The 27,882-nt window shown below is 38.4% G+C and overlaps 1 protein-coding gene across 8 annotated transcripts; it reads right to left on the bottom strand.

Annotated features, from left to right (window-relative positions):
• CCDC66 (coiled-coil domain containing 66) lies at positions 1-23,515 on the bottom strand. Of its 8 annotated transcripts, none has more exons than XM_055710301.1 (20): positions 23,395-23,515; positions 22,166-22,230; positions 19,848-19,870; positions 18,585-19,002; positions 17,698-17,833; positions 17,422-17,525; positions 16,348-16,472; positions 15,404-15,565; positions 14,434-14,565; positions 11,555-11,808; positions 11,091-11,175; positions 10,181-10,342; positions 8,559-8,703; positions 7,982-8,104; positions 6,197-6,675; positions 5,173-5,210; positions 4,617-4,891; positions 4,053-4,180; positions 879-943; positions 1-401 (listed from the first exon to the last, which is right to left on the bottom strand). In XM_055710301.1, exons 1-19 carry the CDS (start codon positions 23,403-23,405, stop codon positions 926-928), a joined length of 2,883 nt encoding a protein of 960 aa, XP_055566276.1. In that variant the 5' UTR covers positions 23,406-23,515; the 3' UTR covers positions 1-401; positions 879-925. The 8 variants fall into 8 exon arrangements, 7 of the variants coding, with proteins under 7 accessions (XP_055566276.1, XP_055566275.1, XP_055566274.1 ...); XR_008732257.1 differs by having other exon boundaries at positions 337-401; positions 879-1,295; XM_055710300.1 differs by having other exon boundaries at positions 1-943.
• Between the last annotated feature and the right edge of the window lie 4,367 nt (positions 23,516-27,882).

The raw sequence follows: 27,882 nt of genomic DNA, 5'->3' as shown, positions 1-27,882 counted from the left end.
TTCAGAATAAATCTTTTTATTTATCAAAATACATACGCTGAATTCTACAAACACCCATGTAACATTTTTATACTGTGTTTTGGTGGTTTATGTTAAATGGACATTATCTTCAGGTAGCATGAAGACTATTCTAAACAGGCACACCATCATTAGCTTAACGTAACTTGCATATAAAAAGCAACATGACCCTGTATTCTATCAAAATTCGCATAATTTAGATCTTTCATAAAAAAGAGACTGTTCATAATTAATTACAGTAGCAAACAAAGTGCCGTGCATTAATAGTTTAAGAATTCTAGAACATTCATCTGTATCTCTCAAAATGGCAAAATAAAGTTCTCTTCCTGAGCCATGGTGGGAATCAGGGCAGTTTCCAACTCCTTCTGCTTCTGCAGGAGGCCCTGAAATAAATGGAATATAAATGTGAATGTTTTGTCTTCCTCGTGCAGCCTGAGGTAATAAAGTGTCACTCTTTCATACTTTAAAACTATTTCTTGTTAAGGCTCAATTTTTTTTTTTTTTTTTTTACGTTGTCTATTTTAAAAAGCAGTGCACTGTAATACGTTCAGTAGAGAGGGAACTTGAGAGTTCCCGTCTTCTGCAAGGGACGGGGAGGTGTGACTGAGGTGGAAGCCAGCTGGGCTTCCAGGGGTGTCTCTGCCCTGGAAAGAGGATTCTTCCCTTGTGTTAAATTCAGCCTGCTCACCCCTCTGTGCTGTCACTGCACTTGCAGTACCCTAGCCTATTGTGTGCAGCTGAACCCAAAACCTCGATGGGTACCAGCTTTTACTCTTAACATAAATTATACTCTTAAGAGAAAGGCCAGCATTACCATTTGAAGTAGAACGTGTCAGGCATTTTCGGCTATGCGTACTCACTCTCAAAAGGGAAAAGGTTCCTGGTTTGTTCATGGCTCTCCTAAGTACTACGCGATGGAGAAAACCTGTAATAAAACAACTTCTGGAAGCGTGTCCTTGTCTGTGTGGTAAGGAACACCTGACAGGGCTATGTCAGGTACATTCATAAATGTAAAATACATCTTTTTACTGAAATATGATCATAAATGTTGACACCCCTGCCCCTTGGGCTCTATCCATTTCAGACCTCTCAGCAGTAATCTGGTACCAAGGCAGTTTGGAAGAGCTGTAAGAGCAGTGCTCCCGTTAGAAGATAAGGGTTACAAGGCTGCTGGCAGAGCTCAGCAGAAGACTTAACGCAAGCCAGCGGGTACCACAATAATTTAGACACGGTATTCCTGGTGGTGTGGAAGGGAGGAGAGGTCCCGCAGAACCAGCCTCCGATAGCAAAGCAGCCCGTTAGACTTCACTCTGCAGCCTTCCAAAAGCAGCAGCTGCCTCCTTGCAGCTTTAACTAATCAACAGCATCTGCTATTGCTATTACTGGCTCTGTGGACTCGCTCCGCCCCTTTGTCAATCCTGACTTTTATTACAGAATGCTTTTTGCATTTAGCAGGCATCTTACAAAACAAAGTCATGTGATAAATCGCCCTAAATCAACCCAGAGCTGAGGTGAGAAACCGGTTAAGTAACACTGAAAACTGGAACAAGTCTGTCACGTGGTTTGGAAAGGCAAAAAGCGGGCCTAGAGAAATAATGTGACATATCTGCACAGGGACAAGCGGCGAGGCCTGTCCGTGCGTGCTGTCGGGCAGCTGCCGGTGGCTGGCAAGGCCCCTCGGCCAGTGCAGGCTACACCTGTTGGCAAGTGGTTTTAGTGCCGCGTCTGTTGCCAAAAGCCTGCGGAGAGTTCCTGTTCCTGCCGTCACCTGAAACACAGGAAGGGACTTTGCTGTCCTGTAACAAATGCAGCGACAGACTCACCCTCCCTCCTGCAGAGGAAAGCCCGCATCTGCCCTCCGTTCTCACTGGTGTCTTCCGTGGGTCGGCCAGTTCAGCTGGAGCGTTACTGGAACGGCCCACCCAGATTTCTCTCTCCCTGTAGCTGGGTGTGTATTTCAAAGGCTAAAAACTGGTCAAATATGCTGTGAATTCCCCCGGACAAAAGAAGTCTAAAGCATGGCTAAGTATGTTGGAAATACTTTTTTTTCCCCCTGAAACTACCATTCCAATATATGCATGTTTATATAAATTTAAAAAAACAAGTCTAGATTAACTTCAGAAATAGAAAACTAAACTCTGCTCATTGCCTACGTTGTACTTCATACAAAATACTGCATTTACTCTTCCTTTCTCAGTGAAGTAACTGATGCAAAACAGGTCTCACCTGCAGGAACATGCAATACTTGGCTACACAAGATGTCCCTAACTTCACCAGTTAATGTCTTAAATGCCTTCTGCAGCTGGCGGGCTATTTAAAAAAGAACTCTCTTCCAGAACCTAAGTCCACTGGAAGAGGAACCTTACCACTAGCTTTTGGCCACTGTTAAGACCTGAATATATCAAAAATGTCTCCTAGCTCCTAAAATTGCCAACATGGATATTACCACCCTGAAGTTCTTCAAATATCCATGGCTTTAATTCACCTCAGCAAGCCCAGGGATCAAACTGTGCTTTGAAGCAAAATACCACTGACAAGTGAAGGCTGAATACAAAATACGTCACAGCTGCAGGTACTTAACAAACACGTTAATAAGCACTGGGGAAGGCCAGATCCAGTCAAGCCCATCTGGGAGCTGTTGGGTGCAGGCAGCCTTTCAGCGTTCCTGGGTCACAACTCTTCTTAGTAACTCGGAGCCATGGCCCTTTGTTTGCACAAGTAATTCCCCTACTATGGAAACACAACACATGCATGGCAAAAATTCCGTCTTTCTAAAGCTCAGCAGGTAATTGATAGTGTTGACTACTGGCAGTGTTGTTGTACTAAAGTCTGTCACGCTTTCTTGCCTTTATTTTGTTAATTTACGAATTTTCTTCCCTGTAAGGCAAAGAAAAATAAATAGTGCTCCTAGCAATAAAGTATTTAGTATGGAGCTACTCAAAAACAAGGGACATAATGATTATCTTTAGTGTTCTTCAAGAACAAAATGCAAATATAAATGTGTGTTTTGTTTTTTTTTTTTTTCCTTGCAGTCCCCTGTCAGGCCGTTGAGAAGTGTAGGAGGAAACTCTGTGATTGTCCAGACCTGCGGTTTGAATCTGCTATGAGCCACACCTTGTTGCCAACAGGTGTAGTATCAAATTCACTCATGTTTTAATAACTAGACTGCTGACAGTATTTTTTGGTATTCTGACTCCAATCAGGGAAATAAGTAACTTCACAGTTACCAGCTATAATCCTTTGTGCTGCTTTAAACTACTGCAACATGGACCCTTAAAAGACAGTTTCGCCATATTCAAAATCCTTCTGGCATTCCTGTACATCGAATCATTACCAGTAGCTTACTACAAATAGAACAAGGTATACAAACATACACAGGCTTCTGTCTCAGGAGCGTGGGTGTGTGTTAGTATTAAACTGAATTTCATTTTATATTCACTCACTAAATCTGGCTGATTGACAAATCCTGAATTTTAAATGTTAACGACTAGCTGTCTTGGAAGGATTTTCTAAGTGTTCACACTTCAAATTTGCACGTGACAGTGTTTTTCCAGGACTGACCCCATGAACCCTTCTGCACCAACCACACTGCTCTGGTGTGACTGGCTTACCCATGACATGCAGAAGTGAAATTTATTAACAAAGGTTCTGGTGTTTTGTCAAAACACTGTTAGTTTTCCCCTTGAAATGGAAACATTCTTACTATAAGCAACTTTACCAAACCTGGAGGCTCAATAAAGCCCTTCCTCTCGTTTGCAGCGTTCTCAGGGACCCCACGGTTTCACAGCTGGCCTAAGGACTAAGGAATCTAAAGTCTCTCTCTAAGGACAGTCCGAAGGTGGAAGTAATGCATGAAAAGCAAAATTAGTAGAAGGGAACAGAAGTAGAGGACCAGGCCCAAAACCTAATCACACTGGATGGAAAAATGAATTTAAGACTAATGCTTATAATTATGTAATAGTTTGCGATGTTCATTTTAACTTTAGTATAAGTATATATACACATAGGTATTTATCCTGTAACTTTTTGCTTACCTGGCGTAATTCTGACAGTCCTTTGAGAATTGCTTGTTGTCTCTCTCTGATTTTAACTACATCAGGATTTAGAAGAGGGTCTCTAATGTGATCAGAGCTAAAAATGTGTCGTGGCATTTGGCAAGAATCTAAAAGTAAATGTGTATCAAATCAGTTAACCATACTCTTTTATCAATTTTGTTGTCATTTTGAAGCAGTAGTTTTTCACACCTTGTGAAAATCAGGTTTTGGTTGCTATCACTATTTTTAAGTCAAACAACGCTTGAGATTCCTAAACCCAAATCTATATAATAGAGAAGTGCAATTGTACTTCATTAACGGTAAAAAGACAGATAAAAGAATAAGAAATTCTGTTGCTTTTTTGCTTTTTGTAACTTTTTCTATGGCCTTATTTAATACACAGTATCAGTTGGCTGCACAGGCTTTCTGTATAGTGCTGTGGGACACGTGGGTTACTGCAAAATTCAGTAAAACCAAATACTAAATTGAATAAACTGTAGCACTTTGAACTAAATCACTATAACATCCCTTCTACATGAATCAGTTCACAATACCATTCAGTACCATTAAACTGTCGATACTGGGGGTCATATGTTGAAGGTCTAGTCACTGGTGCATCTGGATCAAGATAATATACTTCGTTTGTTCGAACATACGGAATAAATTGTGAAAAGGGGTCTGTAACAGGAGGAGAAGAGCTCCTCTGCTGGGTAGCTGTCTTGGTATTTTTCTCTCTTCTAATATTGTTGCTAAGCTCCAGGAAATCAGAAGCAAGTATCCGTTTTTGTTGCCCTTGGTGTAATCTGTTTTTAACTGCTGGAACAGGTGGCGACTCAGATCTGTATAAAAAAATTTAAGTTAAAAAAACCCCAAACAATACTTAAGTAATGTGATGAATTTTCTCAAATAGTAGAGACAAAGAATCCCCAGTGGACTGGACCTTCTGCTCATTTATTCTGATTTTATACCTGCAGTTTGTCTGGCCTTATGTATTTTTAATAGGAGGCAATTAGATGCATCTAAATTCTTGTAAGAAAATTTTAAAAGATGGGAACGAGAAGCATGGATATTTCACTACTAATGTATTTATACGTTTCATTAATGCACAGTATTGACGTACCTTTCTTCATTCAAATGGTTCTCATGTAACTGTTCTTCCTAGGAGAAAACCAAGAAAGTCAAAAGTCAAAGTACCCCATGCTTCATATGGTATCAGAAAATACTTATCTTAAAAATCTGCTTAAAATTAATTGTCCCATTTCTCAGGTACAAGTGTCTTGAACATTTACCTTTCAATAATGTAAGCACAAAACTCAGGTTTACCATTAACCTCAAATAAACTAATGGACTCGGTTTAACAAATGAATAAATATTTAAAGATGCCTACGTAAACAGTTATGCATTTTCACATACATTTTTTTTTTATATATATACCCACAGCTTCTAAAACATGTGTTATGTAGCCACAGAAAACAAACAGCTGAACAGAAGTGACCTCCTTTCTACACCATTTTTTCTCTATTGGAAGGTGTGAGAAAGTGAGGCGTTTATGCATATAGATGTATATGCATACAGAGAGAGAAGGCATGAATATATTTGATAGTATTTTCTTTAAATGACAATTGATTTTTTATCCCAGCCACAAGCTATACTGATACATGCATCCTGAAATGGAGAATGCCTCCACTAAGGAGGATGCATTTCTATGACAACAGAGTACGTCCTCAGGAATTCGTATTCTTTGCAGAAATAAAAATTGTTTTCTTGAACAGGTATGGCTACGCTTCACCCATCACTGCAATGCAATGACTGGAGAGAAAAGGGCAAGTCAGTGACGTCCTTCTACCCTGCACACTGTTTTCAGCCAAGATCCCTGTTTACATAATGAATCAATGACAATGAATAAACAAGAGAATCAACACTTCAGAAGACTGAAGTAACAGTAAAAGCTAAGTCACAAAATATGACGATGTTCTCCTGATCATGATGAGTGAAACGATGCTGTAACACCATTCTTTGCACAAAGGAGAGTAATAGGAAGATTCTCAATGCTTGAGTTCCACAACTGAATTCCCATCCAGGCAAAACTGTGTGGAACAAGTCTTAAAATTACACATCGTTGCTCTTAAAGACCAAATAGTTACCTTTCTGACTCTATGTCCCTTATTCTTCATTTTTATTTCTTTGTGAGGTGAAGGAGACCTGTCTGAGTAACTGCCCTTTTTTGGGCAGAGATTCCCAGGGGTATTCCTTTCTACCAGCTGAAGCAGTTCCATTTGTCGTCTCACTTTGTTTTCTTCCCTTTGTTTCTGTAGCTGTTTAGGGTATCTTTCTGATGCTGGAATGTATCTTTTCCCAGGCTTGTTTATATTCCAGTCAGGTCTTTTGCTGTATTTTTCTGAAGGTTTAATTTGTCTGTCTTTTCTTGCATATTGTTCATATAGATCACTGTATATGCCACCAGTTTCTTTTCCTGAAATTTTATTTTTATCTATATACTGCATGTCCTTCTGGCTTTTTTTGCTGTTAGAGGTTTCTTTATATCCTATGGATATATCAGGAGATCCACAACACACGGTTCTTTCCTCAGCTGACTCAGTGTATGCTGAAGTATTAAAGTAATCTTAAAAAGAAATAAAAATTATATTTTAACTCCAAGTCTAAGCTATTAAAATTACTTGTTTAACCTTTGTATGCATATCAATCTACCATTACTTATTTTACTCAAAGATAGGTTGTTAAGTTTTATAATATTTTTCTGTTCTTTTTTATGTGCAAAATAAACAGGACCAGTAGAAGCAAACTCAATAAGGAGGGGAAAAAGAAGAAAGATCGGAGAACAAAATCAAGTCACCGTAAAGCAAAATGTATGTAAAATCAATAAACATTATTTTAAAATGTCAACTCTATTTCTGTCACGGTACCCAAAGGTAAAGAGCAAAACACGAGAGCTTCTTTTTAGTTTTTCAGCATGCTGATGGTTTGGTCATATTCACAATGCTACTGGGATTAACTTAACTTTCCTAATCCTTGTCTTCTAATGGAAATAATTTTGTTCAATTTTTAAATTACTAACAATCCAGCTTCTTCCTTTACTAAGGGGTATACACAAAAACAGTATTTAATATTTAAACTCCAAATTCACACTAAAATTTCTATCAGCGCAGTCAAAACCCAAAAATATTAATTGTTGCTTAAGCAAATAGAAATAAAAGCTTCCACTTTATAAGCAGTAAGCTAACATATTTCTAAATACAAGGCATAAAGTGATCGTAAGCTTCCACCGAATCTGCTAATTCACACCTCATCTACAACATTAATAAATACAGACCGATTTTGAACTGGATTTTTTAACGGTGTGATACAAAATCAAGATAAAGACTAGCAAGTACTCTGTCTAGATGGACCTGCAATTCTGTCTGGATATTTAGCAAGAATTGTAGAAAGCTTTTCTAAACATTAGAATGTAAGCTCTCATTTTCTAATGAGTCCATGGTTTTCTAATTCCAGAACCATTGACAGTGTTTCTGCCAATATGTTCAAGGATTCGTTAGGAACCCAGCTCTACTCGGTATCAAACCATGTTACATAAACCTGTGAACATTCGCACTTGAAGACTACTACAAATACATGTTTAAATGCCTTAATAAATGTAGTCCTACATGGCTTGTGACCATGGCTTTAAGTCAACACTGTATTTCAGGCTTCATTATTTGAGTCTGTAACTGGTAAGTAACAACTATATAGACATATCACTTATTTAGAAGAATATCGTGATATATAGTAATATACTAACATGCCTGTGTCTATGCAAGTATTTCTTTCTCCTTTTACTCCGTTCTGAACGACAGTGATTTGGCTCAGTTTCACAAGTATGCTGTTCTACTGTCTGTCTTGAGGTACATCAGAGTAATTAAAGGGCTGCATACCTGTCTGTACAGCAGTGTCTTTCCGAGGAGAAGTCTGTGCATCAATATGACTCTTAATGTCACCAGAAAAATTATGACTTCGATGTGAAAGGCAAGTATTAGAATTTTCAAATTCTGTATCACCTAAAAAGAAGTAAGTAAAACTCTTAAATTTAGTGACGTATGTTCCATTTAAGCCATGTTACCAAGTTATCACACTCTTGTGTTCACAACGTAAAGCAAGACTGAAAACTACGGTTCAGATCCTAATACTCTCCCTTTTCCACTGGAAATCTAGTTGACAGCACATAGACCTGAATATTCCCTATGTATTACTGATGGTATCGTTGTATTTCTTCCTTTGTGTAATATAGTATTTGAAATATTTGAAGCTTATTAACATACAATATTCTCCATATTAGTTAACACTGGTATTTGTTTGGAAGGTAAATAAACTGAAATGAAATTTGGTTCATGAAGCAAAGGAGCAATTTCTGACTGAAATGCAGAGGAAAAGAAACCAAGACAAAACCACAAACAACTTAAGACACAAACACCAAAGGAACAGGAAACAGAGTATGAAAAGGCTCGTACTTACCACCAAGGTTCTTCTGAAGTTTTGAAATGTCATGTCCCTTCTGAGCCAAGTCTCGAATGCGCTGCTCGTGTTTTAATCTCTGTGCCAATTCTTGAGCTTTCTGCATTGTCTGATAGAGCTCATTTGTTTTAAGAGTCATGAGTTCCTTTAGAAAAGAGGAAATACACGTGATCATTTATTTTAAGAATAAATTAATAGGATTCTTTAATTCTCATATAATCTTCAAGGCTTACGTATTCTTACTTTGGGTAGAGCTTCTTTTTATAAAAACAAACCCAAAACTAGTTGAGTTGTTGCAATGTGACAAAACTGTTATGATTACAAAGATAAATTCAGAACCTCTGCTGAGCTAATGAAAGATGTTCAATCCTAGCATTAAAAAGCAAGCATCTAGATCCTGAAAATTATTTGGATATTTATCTCCTTTCTAATAAATTAGTATTTTCTTAAATGCCATCTGATTTCAGGCATCTATGACTTCCTAGATCATATGGTTTAATGAAATAAAACCCTACATAAAAATTATTTAAAAACTTACTTCCTCCTGTTTCCACAGAAAGGAGACGGTAGAAGCCTCCCTAACAAAGGCAGAACATCCCTAAATATGAAGGCTAGCTTTCCAGACGTGGCAGGTTCAAAGTGCAGGAGACTGGGCCAAGGAAAATCTCTAAACCGCTGCTACCATCTCATCCCTACTTCCTACTGCATTTGCAGGTGGAAAGAACAACTGACAGTACAACTCGTTTTGAAGGAACCAAGCTATTACAGAGAAAGATGATTTTCCCGGTTTTTTACCAGTTTGTTCTAGCATCTACAGGTAGATGCTCTATGTTTCCATACAAAAAAATGCAGAGAAGTTGGGGATCTATATTTTGTCAGGTTTTAGAGAAGGGTGTGTTTTTGGAATCACCCTCTCTTGCGACATCAAGGAATTTTGCTACTGTTCCAAATACAAAGGAAACAGTGATAGCTGCTACTGTGCCAAAAGAATAAAACATCAGACAAGGCTTTTAACCTTCTACAGAGGTAAGGATGTATACCTATGCAAAAGTGTATTTACCAAAGGTCAAAATGCACTTTTGGTTTAACTTTTATATGAAAGGAGTATGTAAAGCTCAGCAATAGTTACAGAGAAAGCTCTAGAACATGAATGACTTTTTAAATTGGTTTTCCAGAATATATTCTGAAAAGTCTTTAATCCAGACTGAAAGCACACCCACTCAAATAAACTTCATGGTACTGAAGCATCTTAAAAGCATTAAGTTACCATCAACAATAATTGAGTCACATACTTTGTACGTATTTTTTTTTATTTTAAATTTACAATTAAAAATGCATGTTTCTGCATTACTTAAAAGTACAATTCCATTTTTGCAGTTGTTACCATTTACCATCCTGAAAAAGCCTTTGTCTAAAAAAAAGAAACCTGCTTTGAACTTGTATGGTGGTGTAAGCTTATTAATTGAGGAGCCAATTTTGGTCTCAAATGTCTAAATTTCAGATAGTGTTCATTTTCAAAATGATGAGGTGACACAATTTTGAAGGTGAAGAACAAGAACCATTTTCCTGAAAACCCAGTATTATTACAGACTATCTGCACTAAAGGAAATGCAAATGCCCACCTCCTTTTGTTTTTGTTTCAGCGTATCTTCCTCAAATTGTTTCTGCATTTGTTCTTTTTCTTGTGCTAGGCGCTGTTCTTCTTCTTGTTCTTCCCATTTTCTCTGCTCTTCCTCCAGTTGTTTCTTCTTCCGTTTTTCTTCTACCTGAGCCATAATTGCTTTCTAGTAGTACCAGAAGAAAAAGGAAAATGAAATGACACAACATTAAGGTATTATAAGCTATTCATATACTTCCATACATGTGTATAATAATTGGATTTGGATGAATTAAAAAAAAAATCACGACAATTTATTGCAAACACTTTTGCTTCCTTTAATTTCTCACAAGAGAGGTGGCTGCTTTCCTTATGTTTTCAAAAATGCTTTGATTTTTCTTGTACAGAAATGGTGGTCTCATTTTTACCTTACATACTGCCAGCTAGTATTTTGATCTAGCAGAATAACAGTTTGACCGGAACAGACAGGCTCATTACATTTATACTAAGACCTCTTCACATCAAGCAGATATACATTTGGTTAGCGCGCCACAGAAATAATGTAAATGACAGTAAAGCAGATGAAAATGTAAAGATTCACAGAGCAGGTATCTGCAAGTGTCAGTCCTCCTGATGACAGTGGAGACTGAAGAAAAATGCACACAAACCTACCAGAGCGCTAAAGACTGCGCTATATGTTTTTTAAGGCAAGAATTCAGTTACAGAAATGCAAACACCTCTGTACAAGTATGCAAAGAAAACTCTAGAGTCGTAACTGAACGAAATGCCACCAAACGACTGTAAACATGCAATCTGAAGCATATAGTGCCTCACTGGACTGTGGTATTAAATCTCATGCTTTACTCATGACACAACGCTACCTTTCCTCCTTTCTTCTCAATAAAATGGTGTTAGACTTTAAAACAAAAGTTTACCTGATGTTCTAACTGTTTCTGCCGCCGCCTGTCTCTCTCTTCAATCTGTGCAGGGTCCAGGAGAGCTGTCATTGAACGGAGGAAACTATGAACAAAGAATCATGTAAGTGTTTTTAATCATTAGAAAATAGTCCTAAAGCCTTTCTTAATTAGAATCAGTTATATCTCAATTAATATTTTTATATTGACGTTATCCCGTTGTATTCATCTACAGTTATGAAATTAATTTTACTATGGAACAAAAATAAGGTCATTTGCAGTAAATGTTATTAATGTACAATGGAAGCACTTGTGTCTTTCAAAAGTGAAACAACAGGTATTTCTGAAAAAAACCAAAAGCCAAATGAGTAAGATCCAAAGATCAGATTTAAAGAATCTTATTAATTTTTTGTAATTTTAATTTCTGAGGAGTTATCAGAAATGCACTGGCTGGGAAGATGATTACACTTACAAAGCTCACTCACCTGACTTTCTGACTGTGTTCTGGAGCACTGTTTTTAGCAGCTTTTTCTGCATCTCCCACCTTTAAGGGCATGAGATTGCCTAAAGCTGCAGGTGAAAAAGGGTGAACAAAAGCAGTCAGCTCCTTAGGGTCAGGTGACAGGCAAAGACTTTCATGCTGGTTTTTGTACATTCCATTTACGGGATGTTGTGTATTAGCATTAAGGTGGTTCTTTAAAGAATCAAAATGCATTGCCCATCTGTCATGCTCTTCAGCCTAAATAAACATGAAGCAACAAGAAAACAGAAACATGCTCAATTACATGGCTTCTGTAAGGTATGGTTAACAAAACAAACAATACACATTCTGTACAACAGGAACACTTGAAAAGCTCTTGTTATGGAGCTACAACACAGTAGTTAATTCCCAAAATGGGAAAACAGAAGCATCTCTATTGCTTAACATGCAAGTCAGGTCAGAAATTATACTGCTGATCAGTATACCTGGTCAGCAAAAACATACTGTCACTATATTTCCAGGAAAAAAAGGAATACCAAAAATTAGAAAGTGAAAAAAAAATTTGAAAAAGTTAACGTGGAATCAGCCTTTTTGGTACTGTTTTTTTCAATTCATATAACTATTCCATTCCGTAATTTTACTAATCGTACTGGGAATTGCTTGATTGAGAGGTCAGTACCCTGCCCATTCTGCCATGCTCTCCTCCTGTTGTGTACATATTCTCTCTCCAGTAATATAAACAAGTGGCATCTTTCACACTGCCCTACATTTACCCCCTTCATTTTAATTCTGGACGGTAGCAGAACTGATGTGCTTTGGGCAGAGGTATTAATCTCTAACTTCCTATTTTCAGCCAGACAGGACTATTATAAAATAAAGCCTTTTCAAAATCTCTTTCACCCATAACAGCCACCACCGGCTCTCCTAACAAAGTACCTAAAACTTTTGCAGAGGTGACATACTGGGTTTAAGCCCCTCTTCTGTACCACCCAGGCTTATCTTTCTGGCTCAGTGCTGGCAACTGGGACATCCCAGTGTATCACTAACAAAAGATTTCCACCTTTAACCTTTGCTTTTTCTATAGGTACTGAGAAGGTTTTCTCTGCTGACTAGGAGAACAACTGTTTCTCTGCAGGGACTGGAGAATGGCTGCCTCAAAACTTGCAGTTTGCAGGAAAAAAACCTAATCTAATCTAAGAAACTTTCTGGGAACCCCTTCCTTAAACAAAAATTCCCTTGCGTCAGAAAAGTTTCACACTTATTTTAAAAGAAACAAGAAAAATCAGTCCAAATAATAAAAATCAAAATTATTCTTCCTCCTGTTCCCTGAGTTTTGTTCCCTTTGAATACTCTGTGATGTAGATCAGAGTAGTTGGAAAATCTACTTTATTCTTATGCATGTCTGTGGTGCAATACGCAGAAGGGTTGAGAGTATAACACAAGACCTGAAAAAAAGAAATGCTGAAGAAAACAAGATGTTGAAGAAAACAAGGTTAAGCACACTTCAACTTCCTTTCAAAAAGAGGCTAGAAGTGAGACTACTGTCAGGTTACTCGCTGGTGACTGCAACCATCTTCCTACAGCAAACCTATCAAACTGAAAAACAAGGCAGCTAATGAAGGAAGCTCCCACAGCTGTGTTCCCTTCACAGTTGTGAAAGCTCAATTTACAAAGGAAATCTGATCCCTTCAACAATTCAGGAAATAGACTCGTGTTGTGTGTAGGTATGTAACCAACCTTAGCAACAAAGGGCTTTTTTGGAGGGTGGGTAGGGAAAGCTCTCTTCTAGCATTACTAACTGTGCAATTAAAATGAAGAATTTCTGTCTAGAATTTTGTAACTGCCATAAATGCTTCAGTTGAGAGTAAAAACTGTAGCCTTTTAATCCAGAAGGCTTTGAATGTTATGTTAATGAAGGTTTGCTAACCAAGATTCTTGTTAACTAATAATATAGAACATCTCATGATGTGAATACATCTCACATGGTGAAAAATATAATCCTGGGGTTAAAGGTGTGTACAATAATTTGGAAATGTAGTGCAATCTCACTATGTGTTTCTTCACTTCAAAAACCGGAGAGTCTTGGGACGAGTGTGTCAGTATCAGACTGTACAAGAATGCAGAATATTCCACTGACCTTAAAACTATTAATAGTCTAAACAGTAACACGTAAAGGAGGGAAGTCAGCTTCTATATGAAGAACTTCCAGGGGGTAGAAGATATATTAACCAAATTGGCCAATAGTGACAGTATTAAGTCTCTCCAGGTATTCCACCTGCGAAGCAATTATATTGGCCACCGTTTCCTTCTAGATCCAGCACAAGAGACCTACATTCCACAGCCTGGAAAAACCACAGGGTAAAAAAGGTAAGGCTATTTTCTTCAATACTTTTTGGAGATGTGTTTAAAAAAGTTTCCTAAGAGTGTGTGCATATTAAAATAGTATTTATAGAAACAGATGTGAACACCACTGTGACACACTGTAGCTGTCTATAACTTTCCTTCTCTTTCCTCATCTCCTTCTGTAGTCTACAGAAAACTTCTCTTTACCATCTAGCCAGTGTCTCTGCAATACCTTCCAAACCCTAGTGAGACAGAAAAAATGTATAGTAATATCACTGTCTTCATCTTTGCAGAAAGCACACAACACATCACACCAGACACACAGCAGCCTGTTCTCTGTCACCAAAATACCGTAACAGCTACTGGGCGAATGGTCAATTAGACTGTCCTATGAACTTACGGTGAAAATCTGGACATGCTGCAGGTAATTACATCTTAGTCACTCCATCATGTCTATGATTTCATCTTTTATTTCTTAGAACTAAAAGATATAGAGAAAAACTTCTCTTATTCCAAAAAGTCCCTCTAAACCCCAGATACCTTTGTTAAATTAAGTTTTTCTTCTATTTTTCGTAGCTTAGCTTCTTCCTTCTGTTTATCCAGCTCTTCAAGCCACTTCTTCTGTTGCTCATGCTTCAGTGCGCTAAAAGGTCGTTCCTGTGGCACGGCCTCCTGAAATAAGGTAAGTGCTAGTCTCTTCCTTGTACAAAAAATTCAGTACCTTGTCTAGCCACATAATAAGCCTAGCATAACTTTCTGCCCAGACTTTAAGTGGACTGTTCTCTTGCACAAAAAAATGAATGGAAGTTTGTAGCTGTAGCAAGTGCCTGACTGCTCCGTAAAAATGCTTCAGTTGTTAAGAAAGATGCTAAATAAGGCAGTCTTTGAATTTATTCTCAATTGAATCATCAGCCTCACACTCCAAAAAAACTTACTTACACGTATCATGAATAAAAATAAATCCCTTCCTTCTTCCTATGGTTCACTGCTCAGTCTGTGTTCCAGGTAGATTAAGCACTGTATCTAATTAGTACTGATCTGTCTCAAGTAAATTCTAGATACCATTTTCGTTCCTCTATTTCTGCTTCTTAATGGGGATCTATATTATTTAACAAATTCCAGTGCCACTAAGAACTTCTAATACTATCTGACAAAACCCACTTTTCAATCAGTGCCTACTAGCAATAACTCAAAAACCACTTCTTGAACCTTCTGCCATCCATGTGTTTTTTTAAAGTCTATTTCTGAGAGGTTCACGCTTCTCTATTTTTTTAACGCACACCTAAAAGCTGATTAACACTTCCTCTCACACCTCTAGTACTGTTCTTCACATCAGCATTGAAAATGCTCAGTCTTTAAAGCATCAATATTTTGATCAACGTTCATTCAGACACAATTCTTTAGAGCAAAAATTCTACTGAATGCTTCTGGTTTAAAAGAACTACTGAAGATACACAACTGTTATCAACAAGTAAGTAAAAAACCACCTTCATGCAATTTAAAATCTTACCCCAAAAACAAACGCTGTGCAACTGACACCTGGTAAGTCAGAAGACTGCCCAGCTGGAACACTTAAAACATTCAGTGGAACTTTATTGGACTCTGTGGTTGAAGAAGTTGTACAGAGAGAGTTTTCCTCACTGGTAATAATTGACTCAGCTGGAAACACTGTCTGGAAATAAAGTGACCACTTTCAGACTTAGTAACTCACGTTATTTGTTTGTATTAAATAGCCTTTAACATAAAATAAATCAAGTATATTATACTTCTAAAAGCTGCTATTCATTAAACTTCAGCCAAAACTTGTAACTAAGTATCTCATATACAGCATTTCTCAATTATGTAGACTGAAACAAATTCTCATGAGGCAGACCGGTAACTTTTCTAGGAAAGCTGAATATGCCACAAAAAAAGCAATTTGCTTTTGCTGTAATAACTGAGAGGAGGTACAACCCTAACTTCTGTTCAACAGCAATCAGTTTCACCAGAGAGGTCTCATCTGAGTATACTACGTTTATCTGACACAGCATTTTCAGAATGACAGCTGACTTTTTAGAAGGCAGGTTAAATTCCAGTTGCTATGCTCATTATTACGTAAGTAATCTAATGTACAAGAGAGCTCACGAACAGTAATTATACAGCCAGGAGTTACATTTGAGACAATCCTCAAAACAGTACTAGAAAAGATTTATACCTTTTAGTTAGGAATCAACATGGAAGGACAGGAATGGGTTATTCGTGCTACAAAGGTCTTAATCTGTGACGCTACAAACTGCAGCAATAGGTAGGGTATGAAACAGGGAATTGTGACAATTCATGCTGTGAAAGAGCTTAAGGTGACTTGCTAAGTCTGGATTCTACTGGATTCAGAGAAAAGAAAATCTTGTATCAATTGGAAGTTCAACTGTTCTGGAACAGCGCTGGGGAAACTTTTGTGTTTATAGATAGCCTTACCTTATCTGGGTCAGTTGTTTCCACTTTCTCTTTATGGGTTTCATTATTGCCAGGTTTTGCCCAGAAATAACCCACCTTTCCCTCCAAAGTTTCTTTCAGTTTCTTCTTCAGTGCTACCTGTTCATCTTCAAAAAACCAAACTCTTAGTAGGAGCTCCTAATACAGACATATAGCAGTTTAGAAAAAGAAAAGCAGCAATGCACATCTACCCTGTAATTCTGACTGTAAAATGGACTACAAGAGTAAGTTACCATTGTCTGTCAAATCAGTCTAAATGTAACTTTGCTCTTAAACCAAGTCTCTGCCCAGCCATGTAGAGGTAATAGGGGAATCTCTCTGGGGAGACTACAAAACACTGAAGGCTTAAAAACGTCCCAGGGAAAGAGGGAAAACTAACAAATAACCAAGTATATAAATTCTCTCCATTTTATTATACCAGTCTGGACTATTGCAATATTATTAAAACAAATGGAGCTACACATGGAAGCTACTGACAATACAGAATCAAACCCTGAAACAAGACGGTCTACACCCAAGTTGAAAACAAAACAACACTCCTGCATGTGAATGATAAAAAGCTTAATTTTTGAGAGAGAATTTACTACTGCATTAAACATTTTTATTTTTCTACAGATTCTCCTTGGTTGGTGATGGGGCAGGACTGCAAACCGTTTCAAGTTCAAATTGCAATTTGATACATTCAGTCGTGCTTGTACATTGGGGGGACACTTTTCCCATTAAAAAACAAATCAATTTGTTAATGATAACAGCTATCAACTACTGCCGAATGTTACAAAATCGGTGGCAAGTAACTCCTAAAATATGAAGCATAACTGAATATTTTGTGATTATTTGGTTAAGAAGGATTTTTGCAAGAATTTAGACATAAACTTTGCATAAAATTTTGTAATTCAAGAATATTAATCCATCTTGGGAGACTAATTACACTGTACTTTCCAATTTGTTGCAACTGCACCGACAGAAGTAAATTTAAAAGAGCACAAGGGAAACAACGCTTTTGGAGTACTGAATGTAATGAACTGATCAAAAAGGTATTCTGTATAACGTAAGTACCTAATTCCTTCTTCCATTGGGTCTTCCTCGATTCTAATAAGGCTTTCTCCCCTTCTTTTCCACCCAAGGTACTAAACATGTCAGCAGGCTTCCATGAATCCTTTCTAGAGAAAAGGAGGGGAAAAAAATATAATTTCACCTAAAAAGCTAATCTATTGATTTTAAAGGTAACTATTTAGTTAGTATTTATAAAGATTCTTACTGTGATTAAGAAATACAACACATGTTTATATGAGATACAACTTTTGTAGACAATAATAACACAGATATACATACGTAACTTTCTGTCCTGGCTGCGGACATGCTTCTTGTTTCCTGCTTGAATCAGAGTTAGCCTTATCTGGAACAGATGAAACTTTACAAGCTTTTTGGAGCAAGGCAATAATGTTTTCCTCTGATGCCTCATTAGGAGCTGCGGTAGAATACAGATATATGAAAAGATATATATAAAAAAAAAATAATATATATATATGACCACTAAACTTTTTTCAGCATTGAGTAAATAGTTTGAGAACAGCAGAAACTTGCAAATTTCCCACTATTTAACAAAACTGTTTTCAGGCCTGCTTATATAGTTAAGGCATGTAAGTTACGACTTTACAGGGTATTTTTAGAATGCTAGACTTACAGGAAACACTTATTCTTGGTTAAGAGCTCAGACTTTGGGACTCAACTGCAGTGTGTCTTTATTCTTGGTAGCAAAGAGCTGACCACCTCGACAGATCCACAAACAGGAGTAACGGAAGACCTGAACTCTTCAGAAATCCAAAAGGGCCCATCTCTTTGCGGTATTGGGTTTGCGCTTTTTTTCTTCAAACTCCTAATAGTAAAGATACAGAGCAGTTCTGCTGTGTCCCCCCCACCCCCATGTAAAATGGTTCCTGTTTTGCATGAAATATTGACAGAACTGCTTGCTGTTTTGCTCTTCGAAATACTGGAATACTTTCAAGCAATCCTAAGATTTTATTTAAAATTATCAAATGCTTGGTTCCTAACAGTAACAGGCAATTTCACAACCACAACAGGAAACAGTATTTTGCCTGAGACCATTACACATAAGACTAAAGCTCTGCACCCCAAAAATAAATTATGAACTCAAAGTTTAGTTTTCAGGTTTTGCTCCATTTCCATGAAACTAACTTATTCAGGTATCGGTACCTTACCCATTTCCTCTTGCTTTTCATTATGAGTTTCAGAGATGCTTCTAGTTCCTTCTTTTACAAGCATCAAAATCTGCTGAAGCTGTTCCTGTGTTAAGCATACCAAACTTCTTAGGTCTTCAGCTGATACACATGAGTTTTGAAGTTTCTGTTGACTTTTTTTAACATCAGGATTCTCTGAATCAGGGTATCTGCTTGTGCTATCTCTTTGGAAAATCAAAGAGTAATCTTTAGTTGCAGCTTCATGTGAGGAGTGTTTAGTAACTTGCAGTTTTTCACCTTTCGTCATTGATAAGCTTGATTCACTCCTTGGTTTTGTTAAGTTTTCCTGCTTGATACAAGCATTTTGTGTTGACCTCAGAACACGCCCAGTATGCCTTATTCTCAACGCCTGTTTAGGTGCTCTGGCTTTATGACCCATCTGTTAAAGCAGTAAGATTTCACCATATATTAAATAAGGAAATAAATCTGCACAGGTAACAAACAAACCCAAGAATGACGCAGCAAGTAAAATCGGCATCATTTCTCTTCTCTGTTGCATCAATAGAAACTAACTCAGTATAAACTAATGAAATATCTGCATGAGTACTAGGAATACCTTGGAAGAGAATACAGCACCTAAATTTGAATATTTAAAAATATAAGTACGAAAAATAACTTTAGGTAACATTTAAAAGAATTATTAATAATCTTTGATGTTTCTGAAGCCTGGCTTCAGACAGGTAGACATTTTCACCATACAGTCAGTATTACTTCAATCTTGATTTTTCTATCCTGTACTGAACTTTTATCCTTTTCAAGGTCCTTGATGTATACTTGTAATTATCTCCTGTGTATTGAGGTCATATTCTTTCCTTCCCCAAATCACTGCATTCCAGTTTACCCAGGCAGAGAAAACCTAGACAACTTAATCGGAACTTAAAACACACCTCAGATCCCTATTTTATCAGATTCCCTTTAAGGTCTCTCAAAGTTCTGATTTAGATGATTCCCTGTGCTACTGTAACTTCTTGGCAAAGTAAACTAAAGTGTTTTGCAAAGCTAAAAGTAGTCATGGAACTTTTAATCAATCCTTTTCAACAGCTATTATGAACCTGAGAGATCACAGAATACCTCAAGTTGGAAGGGACCTGTAAGTACATTTATCTTTCATCAATATCAGTGATTGCAAGTATTTAGACAGTTCAAATGTGTTCCTGAATTTCTGTTAACAAACTAACTGGTTAATTTGTGTGCTCCAACCAAAAAAGTAATTTTTCCACTTACCTGCATTGCAGGCTTTGATTGATCTTTTGGGAAACAAACACAAACATATGAAAGAAATATTTAATAACAACTTCCTCCTGAAAAACAATCTCAAGAAATTAGTAAACTGTTATATTAATCTGATTTTTTGTAAGGCAGAAAAGTACTTTCCCCATAACATCTGCCCCAATTATATATGTATATTATTTCAGTATACACACTTCAAAAGTATGTTTAAAAAAAACCCAACAACATATGTACATTCCAGTAACTATTTCCAGTTTCATACAATTCTAATAAACTTACTGTGCCAGTCTGATCCTCCCCTGCTATTCATCCTGTTTCTCAGAGCATCCTGGGGTAATGGCTTATTTTTAATTGCTTTTTGTGATTTTTCAGTTTGCTTTGTGTGTCACGTCTTTTCAGGATAGTCCCTGCATCCAACCTCATCTTACTACACGATGCTATGTCTCCATTGCTGACAGCCTAAAGAGCCAATACGTGCAAGATCACACCATCCACTGTTCCTCTTACTATGCCCTGAAATACTCTTCAGTCTTTTAACAGAAATCTTAAAGAGGATACATAGAGGTGTAGTGGTGTCAAAAATAATAATAAGTACTACGTTTAATATAATACTTATTAATAACGAGTATTGTCATATTAGATTAGTAAAGGGAATGTGGTAGTCAACACGAGATAGCCTGCACATATGGGTAACAGAAAAGGAGGAGAAAATAGCAGGGATGATCCTTTAGTGGAACAAGTCTGTTGGCAACAAGGCTTCTTCAGCTGCACTATGCAACTATTGCTCTGGCAGTGGTTGTTGCACATTTTGCACTGGCAGTGCCTATACCCTTTTTTTTATATTACCAATTAAAGACACTGGAGAACACTAACATCTGAAAGTCTGCAAAACCATACTATTAATAGTTTCCAGCCTGCATGAACATCTCAAAACTTGGGGATATGCTGATTTGTTTGTCCTGCAGAGAGAGGCATTAAATCCTGAACCATCTTGATAATGTTTCAGTAGTAAAGATGTTCTGCACCATGTTTATCGCTGGGTTCTCAAGCATTCAACCCTCATCTGATTAGGTCACTTTTTGACTTCTTTCTGATTACTCAGAAATTAAATCAAGTGGGATTCTATATGCTATGCAAACCCAACTTCTCTGTGGAAAGGAGAAAAACATTAATAGGGTCTTTGCCATCACAGTGGGGAGATACATAATGTGGAATTCCAAAGTGCTGTTTACAGGTTATTTTCTTTGGGTTTTTCTGTGTAAGGAAGAAACAACTAATCTTGAGTAGCAGCTTAAGCTGCTATAGAACAATGCTACTTTAGCCCCTAAGACTGTGAGCAGTATTTGACAGTGCAGAAGACAAATTCAGAAATAATACAGTTTGATGCCATTTTTGACACAATTCAATTGAAGGAAGAGCCGTTTATACCAATTGTATAAACATGTCAATTCCTGGAAAAGACTGCTCCAAGGTTAGTTCAAAGTCAAAGGTAATGCTTTATCTCAGAACACTCTAGGATGTACGTTGGCACTAGCCAGCCAATGATGCTAACTGTGGTTTTAAGAAGTGAAAGCTTGTAGCACTTCTGTTTCAGAGGTGATACAAGATTTTGTTTTCAGTAGATGGTTTACCTTACTGACTCAAAATACCCACTAACACCTCATTGGACAGCTGTCTGGTAAATGCAGAAAATGAAAGGTTCATTCAATAGAGATTTTCTGCATCCTGACTGCTATGTAGAAGAGTTAGAGAAAGTGGATCTGTGCTCGTATAGAAGCATCTATCTGACAAATCACAAAACCAGACCTTCCTAATGCTTAATTACGAACATGTACTGAAAAAGTCAATCTCAGATGGTAGCAATGAGATCTGGTCTAAATAAACTGCTTATTGAAAATTATAAACGTCAACTGCCAAATACTAAAGCTGCTTTTTAAAGCAGAAATGTGACTGTAATGATGTAATTCTGAGTAAATCAAGCAGAGTTATTAGGCCTCTTTTTCCTTGGCAAGTAAGGTGCTATAAAGTTAGAGAAATTATCAGGTTATGTTTTTTAGGAATGGCAAAACATGCTGTAAAGAACCAAGACTATTTGCCAGCTGTTCACCAGGGGACAGACTATTCAGAAGTTCATTACCAACCTAACGCTTGGTATCAAGCTGGTAAGTAAGAGGACCTGTAAATAACAATGCACAAACATTCTTCCTAATCTGAAAAATATTTCAATAAAGTTGTGCTTCATGTTGCTTGGATCTTAGGTTTAACTTCAAGAAGCCTTAAAGATTACTCAAGAGAAACAATTAAAAAAATACCAGAAGAAGCTAGAATTAGCCTAGGCTTTCCATCCAGCACTTCAGTTTCAAGCTTTAGTCCATCACTGCAAAATGAGAGAGAGAGGGGAAGCTGAAACATTAATCTGGTAAAGGTAATACTTTTTGATTAATAACAAGGACAAGTGTGCTTAATTGTAACACTGTATTTACTGTTGGTCCAGATGGTCTTTCATACCCCAAGCTTTCTGTGTCTGTGAGAAGTTACTTAATATGAAGACATCAACAGGTCTTGAAAAGGGTGTATTTTTATTATTGATCCTGAAAAATTTGCATGTGCATGTTACAAAGTAAATCTTCACACTACACGTGCCGCTCTGTACTGTTATACACAGCAATAAACCTGCCTCAATAATTTAATAATCCAACAACATAAACTGTGTGCTTAAAAAACGCTAAAGAAGCCTCCCTGAATGACAGTGCTGATCACAAAGGGGGGCTGTAGTCTGACAACAGTCTTTAATTGCGCTTCCAGGCAAAACTGTCCCCATTTTAAAATGGAATAAATGTTATAAGGGTTTAATAAAAGAAAAAAAGTTGGCAGTGTTTAGGTGTAAAGTACCCAAATGCTTTTCTTTCTTCCACGCATTTGAGAAAATCTAACGTGAAGATTAACGTTCAAAATAACAATTATCTTCAAACTGTCTTTCATTTCATTTTTTTTTTAGAAGTCTAACACATCTGAAGCTCGCGGGCAACTTTCCAAGTTAACGCGGCAGCACGGATGTGCCTGAAGCTGTAACTCCAGACGTGCCAACAGCATACGGCAGCCAAGCCGAGCCCGGCAGCCGCCCGGCGTCGGCAGGAGGCGGTGGGGCAGGGTGACGGCACCCGGCGGGGCGGGACCGGGAGCGGCGTCGGGTCCCGGCGTGGCCTCAGCCCCCCGCACCCGGCGGCGCGGGGCAGGCCTGCCCCGGCGGGGGGCGCCACCGGCGGGCCCCCGGCGCCTCACGGCGCTTTGAGCACCTCACCCCCCAAACCTGCCCCCAGACCCCTTCCAGAGGCCCTCCGAGAGCAAGGCTCTGCCAGCCCCTCGGCTCCGTCACGCAGACCGCTCCCGTTCCCAGCAAGCGCCTTGCCGCCGGCGGCACCGGCGCGCTGCGCAGGGGAAGGTTCCCGGGCCGCCCCTCCCCGCGCAGGACCGAGCCCCAGCCGGCGGGGGCGGCTCTTGCTGCCAGCCCAGCGCCTCCCTTCCTCCTCTCCCTCCTTACCCCAGGTTCATGGCTCTGCCCGGCTGCGAGCGGGGCGGCGGCGCGCATAGCCCGCCCGCTCCCTGTGCGCCGCGGCCGCCGGGCCGCGCAAGGAGCCGGGAGCCGATAGGCTGCCCGCAGCGCGGCGGCTTTGCCAATGGGCTCCTCGCACACTGCGGGGCCCGCCGCAGCGAGCGCCGGGGGGTGGAGCCCGGCGCCTGCGGAAGGTGGCGCGCGGGGCCGACGCTGCCGCCCTGGCCGCGCCGAGCGTGCCGGGCCGGGGCGCGGGGGCCGCCCGCGGCGCTGGGGGGGGCAGCGCCGCGGCCGTGGGGAGCGGGCGGGGGCCCGGCTCTGCGGCCCTCGAGCAGCTGCTTTGTCGGCGTATAAAACGTGTCAGTCGTCAGACAAAATTAGACCTTTTTTTCAAATATCTGTTCGCAGCTGTTTATTGGGTATTTATTGATGGATACATCGGCTGACAAGTCTTGTGACGCTTTCATTTAGAGACTGGGGCGAGGGGGAAAAGGAGCCCGGCGGCTCTCCCGGTGACGCAGCGGGCGCAGGCCCGGGCCGTACCGGGGGGGTTGGTAGCTGCTGCTGCCCTAAATCTGTGACTCTGAACCTCTGACTCTCCATGGGATGTCGTCAAGAATAACCTCCAGGTGATACACTCTAGGCTCGTCAAGTCCGGGAATGAAGATTTGGTAGAAGTGAGGCACAACGAAGAGCACGTGCTCCGCGAATCCGGACGGTGCTGCCCCACCACCCTGAACCCGACTTCTTACACCTCAGGAAGGGCATTGTCCGTTTAATTTAGATGAAAAGATTTCAAACAGGCACCCTCTGTCTCCCTTATCTACTGTCCAAGAATAGCAACTTTTGTTGTGTTCCATACTTAGTTTTCTTTTATTACTAATCTGGTTCCAGAAATACTGCTTTAAGCTGTATTTTTTTTATTTTTTTAAATTTCCTTAATACATTTTTTAGTTTTTTAAATTACTATTATTATTTAATGGAGTACTAGTGTTTTGGGTTTTTTCCCCGATACTTGAGTTTCATGTTTCTGACCTTTCAGTGTACATCTGCTAATTTTTCTTTTTTTTTTCTTTTTTTTTTTTTTTTTAGGGTCTCTTGGCATTCATGCTTAACTCTGATTAATTTAACAGTGTTTATATACCAATTAACATGTGCTCTGTTTAGTTCCCTCAAAACACTCAAGGTGAAGTGTTAAAAAAGCCTTAACCTTACCCTATTTTTTTCACCATGCTGCTTCTCCCAAAACTTAACTCACTGAAATGTAGCATTCCCATAGAGACTTAATCCTAGTTTCTTGTAGACAATCACGTCTTTGCTAGAGGAGAGAACAGAGGACTAAAGCCTTTTCTTCTTCCTAGTCAGCTTGCAGTGTCCACAGTCTCTCTCAAAACATTGTGTCTGTGATAAGCTGCTCTTCGCTTTCATGAATCTTGTCTGCCTGGTTTCCTGCCAACTAACTGTATGCATCTGGTCACCATGTCATAAAAGCTGCAAGAGAATATTGTAATGTTCTATGATGAGCAGGGCATGAGTAGCTACACAGTCTTCACTGGTAATTTCCATCTCATTTACTCATCTCTTTTTTTCTGCACCAATTGTGACCAAGCAAAAGAAAGGGAGGCTGGGCACTAAATCATTCTTCACGATTTTAAAATGTATGTTTCACCCCCTGCTTCACAGTGGGTTTCCCAAATTAATAGATTTCTGTTATACTTACAGAATTTTAAATAACTAATAGACTTGTCTCCTGGTATTTGTTTGAGACAGCAGGTGGCAACGTAGTTTAAAGCATCTCTGCAAAAGTTTAACTGTTACACAGAAACAACAGGTTTCACAGTCCATTTGGATTTCTTCTAATTTTTTTTGTAAGTAAAACATCAGTGTTTTCCTACACAAATATGAAAACAGGTTCTTTCAAAATGCTGGTAGTAGTTGATCAAATGCTGCTATCTGAAGCTGTAAATGAAACTGATTTTTAAATTATGTACCTCCCAATCTACTCTATAGCCTGCTCTTTTATCGAAACATCCACAGAAGTGGTAAGACTCTTTCTCTGTTCATAGCGAATCTTTCCTGAGGTGTCCAGGATGATATCAGAATCGAGAAGAAATAGTCCTTTTAATGCATCACAGTGGTTTCAGGACTTGGGGAAAAAACCCCAGCACTTTTTTGTTCTTTGTCTATAAGTTAAAACCATCTAGAAAACTTGCTCTGTACATACAGAACCAGAGGTTCCAGAATGGGATAGAGTTGAGGGGTACAATATGCAAACTTGATAGATAATTAATTACAAGTCTGTTTCAAAAAGCCACCCTAATGTTAAAGGATAATTCAGACTCTTAAATCAGGTTGTTGTCTGTAGCATTACAGGGGAGAGCAATGCTTTCAGAGTAACAGAATAAACCTGTTCCTTATAGTCTATGTTTAATTCCGTTCTATAATTACTGTTATTTGTAAATGAATACACGTGAAATGTTACTGAGATTTTATACATGACAGTAGGTTACAGGAAGGCCATAATACAATTGTAGTACTACGTCACTTTTCGGTTTTGGTAGCTGCTGAAAATCGATCACATTTTTGTTTAGGTCATACCAGTTCTATAGTAAACATCTACAGAATCAAGAGTTAATCACATGCTAATCACTGTGGTTTGGTAAGACTGCATGTATTTATTTTTGGTATCATTAACAAAACAGTGAGAATCAGGAAGGCTGGAACAAAGTCACCTTTTAGCCCTCTCTGAATTCATCCTTCATCCTTACTTCCCAATTATATTGTTGGTATGCCGGTTTACTCCTTGTTTTCAGAAGTCTTGCCTCCATGCATAGGAGCATTTGCGTAACAGTCATTGAGACCGTTGCTACCCTTTCTGTCTCACAGGGAGAAATCATAATTTTTGCCTTGCTGTATTCAAAGGTCTGGCTAAGAGTTATTAAACTATAGGGTGTTTTTAAATCACTTTAAACCCAAATATTATACTTTATTTGCACAAAATATATGTCTAAGGGCAGCAGAATCCTGAGGATGAAAAGAGTAAGGCTTCGTTAGTCAAGAAATTTAGGCATTCATTTATTTGTTCAATAAGAAAAATACTGTATATTTGATCCTGTTGTAGGGCAAAGGAATCTATCAGATGTCCTGTTGATTCACCAAAACCAGAGAGACTTACTTTTACATTCTTTCCTGGGACATGCATTTCATTTTGAAGTAAATGTGCATATGTGCGTCATGACACAAAAACTGGGCTTCCTCACTACGCCAGACTTGAGCACATACATTGTTCTGTAAGACTCAGATGGAAAAAATGAAAACATGCTTAAGAGAATTTTGTCAGAGGGAGAAGTTAACTAGAATGTACCTCTCTCTGCTCTTAGTTTGGCTGGTACTCTTACTGTAAATTGAATACACAAAGGATGTAAGTGCCTATACTGCTTTTACTCTGTAGCTTTAAAATATCTTTGTTGAATTGAACAGGCTGTTGCCTTTTCCTAAGTCTTTTTATGTCTGAAGCAAAACTGGATTGACTTGCATTTAACATGTCAAATCAATTCTATAACAGCTATACCATAGATGAAGTTGGCCAAAATAATTTCCCTTTGTGTACTACTTTATCAAATGCCTTGAAGACTTGCCATTTTTGAAGGATCATATTTTGTTAAGTGCAAGATTTTTATTTAATTAAATACAAATAAGCAGATTGTAACTTGTGTAAAAGGACTTCCTACACTGTAAAAAAATTATTGCTTCAATTAATGCACACTTGGCTTTGTATAATCGTGAAGGCTAGACAACTACTTTTTTTTTTCTTTCAAAATAACTTGAAAATTTTCTCCCAGAATAACGTGTGATTCCAGCATTAAGAGGTAGTATTCTAAAAGACGTCTGATGTCCCTTAACTGTCGTGTTTATATATTGTGAGAAGGACTGTATAAAAGTTGGAAAGGAGAATTACTCTGTCTCGCAGTAAGACAGTTACCTATCTTGCACTGAGGGTACATTGTGCACTAATGCTGATAGTACAAATTTTATGTGCACTAATGCTGATAGTACAAATTTTAAGGCAGTCGGATTAACTGTAGCCCATAAATTGACATGCTTTCTTAAATGAGCAAGGAAATCTCTCTGGTGTGCATGCTGTATTTTAAATTGTTCTTTGAAGAACCAATAAAGAAGTCTTTGAACCTAGACCTTGCTCTGATAGCCATTTTAAAAAATACTTATTTTTTTTCTCCTTTCAATATTTGTTACTATTTTACATCCTGGGAACCTTGCAACTTTAAGACAATTATTTTATTTGAAGGGTTTTACCACAGGTTGCACCAAGTAGTAAAACTCCAGCCTTAACCTGTGCTTTTATCTTCACTGTATCTTTTCACTAGATATGACATTAATTGCTTCCACTAACATACATTTTTTAAATATGTGACTATGGAATCTACATATTATCATTAGGCATTTTTGTATTTTGGA

The sequence above is a fragment of the Falco cherrug genome, chromosome 4, assembly GCF_023634085.1.
Source record: "Falco cherrug isolate bFalChe1 chromosome 4, bFalChe1.pri, whole genome shotgun sequence".
Lineage (NCBI taxonomy): Eukaryota > Metazoa > Chordata > Aves > Falconiformes > Falconidae > Falco > Falco cherrug.
This window is presented reverse-complemented; position numbering and strand designations above follow the sequence as displayed.